General features: G+C 40.1%; 1 protein-coding gene across 1 annotated transcript; it reads left to right on the top strand.

The window, feature by feature from the left end:
* Positions 1-1,603: 1,603 nt before the first annotated feature.
* Positions 1,604-9,324, top strand: LOC149302381 (isoaspartyl peptidase/L-asparaginase-like). The gene is given in 7 exon segments (XM_089482451.1): positions 1,604-1,790; positions 2,882-3,024; positions 6,378-6,532; positions 7,118-7,236; positions 7,987-8,097; positions 8,978-9,184; positions 9,290-9,324. Coding segments are annotated over 7 exon segments (957 nt in total).
* Positions 9,325-10,144: the final 820 nt, after the last annotated feature.

Below are 10,144 nucleotides of genomic sequence, written 5' to 3'. Positions count from 1 at the left end.
AGTAGCAGGCGGTCATTGACGTTTTTTTTTAACTATGTAACTGGTACGTTGAAAAAACTCTGATCCTTGCAGTCATGAAGGGGAGGGCAAAGCCCCCCCCCACTTGATGATTATAATAAATCTGGATTACAACTCATCATCACTGTCAGCCAGGCTGATGACAAGTGTGATGGAGTTGTGGCAGGTGTATGTGCAAAGCAAAAGCCTGGCATACTTTTATCTTTTTATCTGGACTGGGCATAGTGGATTGTCATTCGCGCAGTGCAATGAGCATGTCATGTAGTGTGCCCTGTAGAATTAAATGCAATACAAAAAAGATATGAGACACTCACCAAGAACAGAAAGACCGATTGATAGGCTGCTCTACGGTCTTTTAAACTTCGCCCCAGGCGGCATTATGTCTTGGGCCGGCCCTTGAAATGCGTATCTCATCCTCTTTTTGTATGGCATTTCGTCCTCCGGGGATCTCTTGGGATTCACCCCAACTGTACACCACTAATGAGAAAGTATGAAATGTACCTCTTGGGTTGTTGGTTCCTTTATGCAGAGGAACTACCCTTTTGGGTGGGATCAGACTGATACAGAGATTTTTTCTTTGTAATGGCACAAGAGCTAAAATTTGAGTGGGAAAGCACTGTAGAACAGGCTTTGAAGTGACTGTTCTTGATGAGCGTCTTATATTTTTCTTGTTTGGCTTGTAGCATTAAAAAAAACTGCTTTTTTTATGATCTGTGGATGCAGGTAAATAGATTTTTGCAGCTGCATGTAATCTGTGGAAACAATACTAAAAAAAAACAAACGTATAATGTTTGTTGAAAAAAGCAACAAAAATTAATGTTACGACTCCCTTTGCCAGTTAGTGACTGACTGGTTACATGATGTGTCCAAGTGCTCCGAGTGAACCCTGGCTTGTCTTTTCCACAAAAAAATATTTTGAGCTGGTGGGCTGCTAGCCAGTCCCAAATGAGACACAGGCTCAAATAAATTAAAATTTCAAGTTGGAAAACAGAATGGCATGTTGTGCCCCGTAACTTTCAAAACCCATAAAAAAAAAAACCTATGCATGTTGGGTATTTTCAAATTCAGGACACTAACGTTAATATATTTTGCAGTATTTTATTCGACTGGACTGGTTTGGGGACAATTATCATTTGAAAATAGTCCACAAAATGGTTTTTGTCTCAAATATTTTAATTATTTTAATGTATTATTCATACTAAATGTTGGACTATATATCTAAAAATGATATCAAAAGAAAGCTGTGCCTGCCCTTGCAAAAAAACCAATATATAATTTGTGTAGGTGCATGAAAACTTTTTCCCCTTAAGGACAATGGGCGGTCCCTAAACCCCTTGAAAACAATGCATTTTGAGCCCGTACATGTAAAGTTAGTTGAAAAGTTAAACTTAAAGCAAAGTTTGAGTTGAGTGAATACACAATGTGGACCTCATTCTTAACTCTTAAAGGTTCAGCCTTTTGTATTAGTGTATATAGGGATTTATGGAATTTGTAGTTTGGATATAAGTATATTGATACAGTGTAATGTATTTACCCCACCTGATTAAGTCTTAAATATTCTCCTGTAGTATCTGTTCTCAAGAGCATGAAACCTGTTATTGTTGTCCATGGAGGTGCTGGCACTATCGTCAAGGAATATGAAGAAGGATATCGTACTGGAGTGAAAAGAGCAGCATTAAAAGGCTATGATTGCTTGAGGCAAAAAGGCACAGCCTTGACTGCAGTGGAGGAAGCTGTGGTTGTGCTGGAAGATGATCCACACTTTAATGCAGGTATGCAACTTTTATCCCACCACCTACATTGACGCAAGTACTGCTAATTTCCAAGGGGTTAACTGTAAGATTTAGATTTTCTGCATTGTTACTTGATCCTTCTGTAGATTACAAAAATGATTCTCCCTAGGAACAATTACTCATGTAAGCATTAAGCTGGGCTATGTCCCACAATCCATGGGATCTATTTATTAATAAGGGGCATTCCATACTACCTGCTCACACAGAAAACCATACCAGCAAGTATTTTCAGACAAGCAAAATGTTCTGGTGAACAAAGTTAAGAATTGCGTCTACCGGATGTTCTAACAATACCACAGTCTGGATCACCTAACAATCTTTTTAATGGCAGGGCATCTAACATTTGAAAACATTCAGACTCGGTATTGCACATGATTTTGTTGTGGGTGGCCAATTTTTAAGGGCCTTTTATTGTATTTATATGTATGCACATGTCCTTCCTTGGCTTCTAAACCTATCTGATTTCTAAATTCTATATTTTTACATCCATCTCTCCAGTAGTACTCAATAACGGCAGAGCACCAACATCAGAAAGGACAGACATAATTTGTTATTGCTGTTTAATTGTTTATGGATTTTTTTTGGTCTATGTGAAATAATGTAACAGTCTGTAGTCAATGGTAAATATCAACAGAAACAAAGCAAAGCTCCTCTGTCAACCTGTGTTTTGACCGTTAGTCCCTAAATCAAGTTCCCGCTAAGAGGTTTTTTCGTTTTTGTTTTTTTTGGCCATGTAAGAGTTTTTAACCCCGCTTAATGTCTTAAGAACTTGCAAAGTTCTCTGTATATAAGCAATGAAGGACAGCAATGAACACAATGTTCCTCCGGAGCAGGGAGAGGAGCGAATGTGTCCTTAAGAATATCCTGTCCTATAGGAAGTGTAAAAAAGGCAACATACCAGAGATTAGATGTAGTAGAGCGTGCCTGTGAAGTCTGAATCTGTTGACCAAGAGGAAGAAGTACTTCTGTTTCAAGACCAATATGAACATTTTGTGTTAATGTGTTTAGGGTCTCATACTAAGATGGTCAAAGCTTTTAAAATAAATACAAAAAAAAACATGTTTCCTCAGGTTATGGGTCTGTCCTGAATGAAGAGGGAGATGTTGAGATGGATGCAATAATCATGGATGGGAGAAATTTAATGTCTGGTGCTGTGTCTGCTGTCAGATGCATAGCTAACCCAATAACACTTGCCCGTCTGGTTATGGAAAAGGTACAAAATACTCTGTACGTGCAAAAGTAACCTACTCTATTTGCTGGGAAACAACATATGGGGACTAAAAACATGTTGTCTGTGTTTTGTTTCTATATATATATATATATATATATATATATATATATTGGAGTTAGGAGTAGCTGTAGTAGTCCAGTAATGTAGATGCAATGTTGCAGAATCTTGTTGGACTACATGCTCGCCCTTAATCTCTTACCCTTCCCACTCTCCCATATATTTGCAGTCTATAGGACTGGCTTTTTATAAACCCCACTTAGTTTTCTGCCCTGTTGTTTTAGCCCTTGTACATCCAACCTGTGTGTTTTACTTCTGAAATGCTTTTGATAAAGTGAAGACTCCTGAAAGCTTGTCATTACAATATAGTCCAATATAAAGCTACTGCATTCTGTTACTTTGCATGTAATATATATATATATATATAATGGTTAAAATTAGGGCTGCAACTAACGATTATTTTCATAATCGATTAGTTGGCCGATTATTTTTTCGATTAATCGGATAAAAAAAATGAATGTAAATTTTTCATTTATTTAAAATAATGTAATAAACAAATTATATTAAATACAAACAGCATAATAAAAAAACTTTGATAAAATGCATTTCTTGCCTTTATTTCGCAACCAGCCCCCCCCAATTTATGCACGTTTGAGCCCAGGCTTGCCACGCTGCCTCCCACATATGCCACTCCACGCTGCCCCCCACATATACCACGCTGCCTCCCACATATACCACTCCACGCTGCCTCCCACATATGCCACTCCACGCTGCCTCCCACATATGCCACGCTGCCTCCCACATATTCCACTCCACGCTGCCTCCCACATATGCCACTCCACGCTGCCTCCCACATATGCCACTCCACGCTGCCTCCCACATATGCCACTCCACGCTGCCTCCCACATATGCCACTCCACGCTGCCTCCCACATATGCCACTCCACGCTGCCTCCCACATATGCCACTCCACGCTGCCTCCCACATATGCCACTCCACGCTGCCCCCCACATATGCCACGCTGCCTCCCACATATTCCACTCCACGCTGCCTCCCACATATGCCGCTCCACGCTGCCTCCCACATATGCCGCTCCACGCTGCCTCCCACATATGCCACTCCACTCTGCCTCCCACATATGCCACTCCACGCTGCCTCCCACATATGCCACTCCACGCTGCCTCCCACATATGCCACTCCACGCTGCCTCCCACATATGCCACTCCACTCTGCCTTCCACATATGCCACTCCACGCTGCCTCCCACATATGCCACTCCACGCTGCCTCCCACATATGCCACTCCACGCTGCCTCCCACATATGCCACTCCACGCTGCCTCCCACATATGCCACTCTGCCTCCCACATATGTCACTCCACTCTACCCCCACATATGCCACTGTGCCTGATACGCCTTATACCCCGATACACCACTCCATCCTCCCCAAACATGCCACACTGCCCTCCCCACATATGCCACTCCACTCTACCCCCAGATACGCCACTCCACTCTACCCCCAGATATGCCACTGTGGCCCCAGATCTGCCTTATACACCCTGATACACCACTCTGTCCTCCCCAGACATGCCACACTGCCCTCCCCACATATGCCTTATATACCCTATATGCCTTATACCCCCAGATATGTCACTCCGTCCTCCCCAGATATGCCGTATACCCCCAGATATCTCATAGTCCCCTCATAGAGTCACAGACCATACTTTTATAAATAAGTACTGGGTTAATCTTCACTGCCCCCAGGATTTAGATTCCCCTTAGTTTGCCCCCCTTGATCTCTAACTGCACCTTAAGTTAACTTTAATAAATTAATAAAATTAACCCTCAGTCCTCATCATGAAATTAACCCTAAACACCCCATTAACCATAACTGCCCCTAAATTAACCCTAAAGACCCCATCAACCACAACATCCCCTAAATTAACCCTAAAGACCCCATCAACCACAACAGCCCCTAAATTAACCCTAAACATACCATTAACCAAAACTGCCTCAAATTAACCCCAAACACCCCATTAACCACAGCTGCTCCTAAATTAACCCTAAACACACCATTAACCATAGCTGCCCCTAAATTAACCCTAAACACCCTATTAACCATAACTGTCCCTAAATTAACCCTAAACACCCCATTAACCATAACTGCCCCTAAATTAACCCTAAACACCCCATTAACCATAACTGCCCCTAAATTAACTCCCACCTCCCCTACCTTTTAGTAGCCCAAATATTAATTTTATACTTACAGTTAGATGAGTGTCACAGCCATGTGGTTCTGGCCTTCTGGGAGAAGGAAGGGGGCGGGGCCAGTTGTCACAGTGATTACAGGGAGGGGCTGGTAAGTAGGAGCTGCTGCTGTGAGTCAGACTAAACGGATTATATAATGAGGGGTATTTTTCAGAGCGTTTACTCTGAAAAAACCCTCATTTAATAATCGATAAAAATCGATTCAACTAATCGATAATGAAATTCGTTGGCAACGATTTTCATTATCGATTATTATCGATTTTATCGATTAGTTGTTGCAGCCCTAGTTAAAATACTGTGGTCATACTTCAACAATTTTCAAAAATCACAATCAGGCACAAGTGGATGGTGATGGATAGCGTTTATGCATAATGCATGGTAAAATATCTTCTATTTTTCTTAGCTTTTCTTACAAGGAGGACCGAGTTTGGTCTTCATAATACGTAGTCAATCAGGGTGACATTCAAGAAAGACCCATAATCTCAAAATCCAGTCCATGCCAGATATTGGGTTTGGTGTGCCATCTAGTGTTTATAGGGAAGCTGCCTCTAATGAAGCGATATCGTTTTAAGGCAGGGTAGCTGACTGGAGTTTGACAACAGGTTTTCCATTCAGTGGCCTTCTGGCATGACTAAAGTGCAGGGTCACTTCTAAAGGTGCCAATTTGGAGACTGTAATGTTTGTTTCTATGGACTTCTTCCAGAAATATTAGGACATAGTGATCAGTGTGTATACTGGCACATGGGAATGATTTTAGAAATGCCCTGGACTCATTTCCTCTGTTCTCACCATCCTTTGGAGTTTAAGGGGATCTATGTCTGCTCAATCAAATGCAGCATTGGCTTGGATTTTTAAACACAACTGCCTAACTAAAAAAACCAAAGAATAAATATTTCAACAAGGTCTTGGTTATATGACTTATCAGAGTATAAATTATTTAGATGGGTAGATACGATCCTTGCTGTAGCATTTCTTCTCCATCTTTATATTGTGTCGGTTTCATGCGGAAGAATAGTGACCCAAAAATTATACTGTATCCCTCCCCGTATTATGTCTTTTCTTTACTTTTTGCAGACAGACCACATGCTGTTGACATGTAAAGGGGCCTCCCTTTTTGCAAAGGCACAAGGTATTCCTGAAATCCCCAATGAAAAATTAATTACAGAGCGCTCCAGGGAGAGATGGAAGACAAATCTTCATCCTGGCTCCAATCCGGTGGTGTCACAGATGTAATGAATTCAATTTCATCCATATACCAATCACTAAATAAAGCTATTTTTGTAGACTTTTGGACCTCATGCTTTTGTAGTAGTTTTCAACATTACATTTATGATATCCAGTGTACATGAATTCCTGTATTTTATTGTTCCAATCCTTGTTTTACTTTCATACACACTTCTAGCATCTGCACTTTCCCGTATTAATGGAATTATGAAAGAAACTTTCCATTAACCTAACTGAAGCTGTGAAAAGAACATTTTAAAGTAGATGCATGTGCTTGAGGCCATTTCACCATAGCACTCTAAATACGATGCCTAATGAGTGAAAGGCTGATTTACCAATAACTTCCCACCTAGCAATCCTCACATGCGACCTACATCTCCCAAGGTCACAGGCCAGGGATCGCACTGCCTTCTTACATGTATAACCTATTCTGGTGTTTGTAGGCTTGCTTTCCGTTCCTCTAACATAATCATTATCTTTTTCTTCAAGAATCACATTTTATAGTGTGATGTCTTATACGTGTTCTTTGACATGTTTTGTTGAAGTATACATGCACTAATAATACAGTGATTCTTATCTCATTTCTCTAGTGGTCTGGGAACAGTAGGAGCTGTGGCCATTGACAGTGAAGGAAATGTGGCATGTGCTACATCTACTGGTGGACTAACGAATAAAATGGTTGGGCGTGTTGGTGATACAGCATGTATAGGTAAACCCAATGTTAGTATAGAGCAAGTAAAACATAGCTGTGAAAGAGGTGTAATAGTTCGTGTTTAAATAGTGTCCATCTTGCTTTCTTTTTTGTGGATTTCTTTTTAGAATTGATGAATTAAGCCCTTGACGACAAAGCGCGATAGTTGATTGGCTCCTAAGCTTAGCCAGTGTTGCTGAAGTGCCTCTATATATAGACATTCAACGACATAAACAAAAAAAAACCTAACAAGATGGCGGTGCCCATCTAAAGAAACCCTTTGTTGGGAAAAAAACAATATATAACTTGTGTGGGTACAGTAAATTACAGCTAAACACGAGCACAGCAGAAATGTTAAAACATTGTCACAAAGGGGTTAAGTAACAAAATGCATTCATATATTAAGTTAAGACCATAACTTCTCAAGCAGTAATTGCTTACATTATTGAGCTGCTTTATGGTCTAGGTGCTCCATATACTGTTACGGCATATATTTCTTATTTAAGTTTGGGAAGGTATTGGTAAAGGAAGGGTTGATCTCTCCACGCAGGTTTCTTTGTTTGCCCCTTTATGCTGAGGCACAGTCCAGAGCATCTGGATTTGATGTCATCTTCTGGCACGTCACGGCTGCAGATGTGCCTAAGAGTGATGCCTATTTCAGCTTCATGTACTTTGACCAGACAATCAATGCCTAAGATTCTGTTGGTGGGTTTTCTGAAAATGGAATGGATGGCACTTACACAAATAACATTAATTTCTTCATTTCAGGCAGTGGGGGATATGCTGATAATGCCTTTGGGGCAGTATCTACCACTGGACATGGGGAAAGCATTATGAAGGTGACTCTTGCAAGGTTGATAATAAATCATATGGAACAAGGTTGGTAAACTTACACTGACTATTTGATACATCGGTTGTGTGTATGTGTTCATTTCACAGTCCCTGTGATTCTACATTACAAGCTCTATGGTCACCTGACACATTATGGCTTTTTAGGAAAAAGGTTAGGGACTGTAAAACTTACCAGCTTAGATGCTTACCCTAAGATTCCAGTCTTAGAACCTGTAACTTAAGTCATGCAAGTCTGAGACCACAAAGGGAGATCACTGCTAGCTCCTAGCTTGCCCATTAACACTATGGCACACTGTGATGAGCCTCTATAGTTTTGACACCGCAGTATGACATCATATCCTGACATTGGCATGTATGGAAGGGCAGCTGGTGGCACCGCTCTGGGTTAGGCTTAGCGAGCAGCTAAAGTTAAATACAGAGAGAAGCATTGAGTAAAACTCACTGTCACACCATTCTGAAAAATAAGGATGTGGTTTAATATAACAGTAAGTTGAGTAAACTTTTATACTTGTATATTATGAATCTACTAAGATTTAAGATCTAATGATTTAAGATGCTGATTGTCTGTTTATGGCTACTCAATAGTGTGCTACAAGCCAAAGTAACTAATGTACATTATTGAATATACTATCTTTTGCAATATGAGGTATATTCATAGTTTGCATTTTATCTGTGTGCATTGATTACAGATAAAATGATCGGTCCACACCTAGCTATCTGCTTCTCTTACTCTGGTGTTTCATTTGTATTCAATATTTTAATATTCAATAGTTTAACATTTATTGAAACATACTGACCAGAAAGTGTGTTTTTATATAATTCCATCTGTATCATGTCTGAAACCTTTATGGGGAAGCTGAATGAATCTTGGATATGTGGTGTAGTGCTAACTACTGCTTTGTTTCAGGAATGTCCCCCGAAGAAGCTGCAGAGGCAGGACTAAAGTACATGAAGACGAGAGTGAATGGCCTTGGGGGAGTCATTGTTGTCAATAGTTCAGGAGACTGGACAGCCAAGTTCTCCACTAAACAGATGACATGGGCTGCAGTTCAAGATGATCAGCTACAGGTCGGAGTGTACCATGGAGAGAAGGACACTATGCCTGTCAGTTAAAGCAGCCTGGTGTTGATGTTTATTATTAATTATATAAGTGGTCCAACAATTACAGTACACTCAATTACATAAAATTAATAAATGGTTAAATTCTTTGTCTTAACAGGGGCATTGGTCTTATTTCCGAAACAAAGAAGGTAAATTGTTGGTGATTTTTTTTTTATGTGATTAAGATGTCCTAGAAATGTGACAGTAACCAAGCCCATAAAGCTACATGATTAAAACTAGGTGTTTTATATAATCATGGGATTCAGAGAATGACTTTTACATATTGGTGTGTGCTGTGAACCATAAACATCACAGTGGCATTGTTGATTATGGTAGAATATAAAACAAGGCAGCAGTTAATCTAATACATATTTTTATTAACATTAAAATAACCAGCAAGCTGTTGGTATTGTACTGGCATATTCAAATAAGAAATATATTTCAATTAGTTCAAATCTCCGTTTATTAAAGGTATGCAGAAAGACAATTTACAGAGTGTACATATAATAATGATGAAGAAGCACACCGCGTAACAAGGAGAAATGAAAAAAAAAAACAGAACAAATTGTACACATGCAAGTCAGTACCGTATGACAGGAACAGAAGAGCATGTATAAGGTTACAGGCATGAGCACAATGAAACAAAATAGAAATAAAAAAAAACAAATAAAATACATAACTCGAACAAACAACTCCAGGATGTCAGTGTTGCTAAATCAGTGTGTGTATGAGTAAGTGAAGTCCGATGAGTGATGAGTGAAACCTCCCAGTGAGAGACTAGTGAGACTGCGAAGACCTATCCCGAGCCTGGCTCGTCAACGGCCCCGCGGGGGAAAATATCTAAAAATCTAGGAGAAGCCACAAACATGGACCAAGGAAGCCATTTGAGGCCATTTTTATATTCTTGCCCCTTAGAAGACGCCACCAAATCTTCCATTTGTGCAATAAAGTTAACTCTAGACACCCAAGCCCT

This window comes from Sceloporus occidentalis, unplaced genomic scaffold (genome assembly GCF_023333645.1).
Source record: "Sceloporus occidentalis isolate IW3139 unplaced genomic scaffold, rSceOcc1.0.p SCAF_19, whole genome shotgun sequence".
NCBI classification, from domain to species: Eukaryota; Metazoa; Chordata; class Lepidosauria; order Squamata; family Phrynosomatidae; genus Sceloporus; species Sceloporus occidentalis.
Note: the sequence above shows the minus strand (reverse complement) of the source record. Positions and strands in the feature narration are given on the sequence as shown.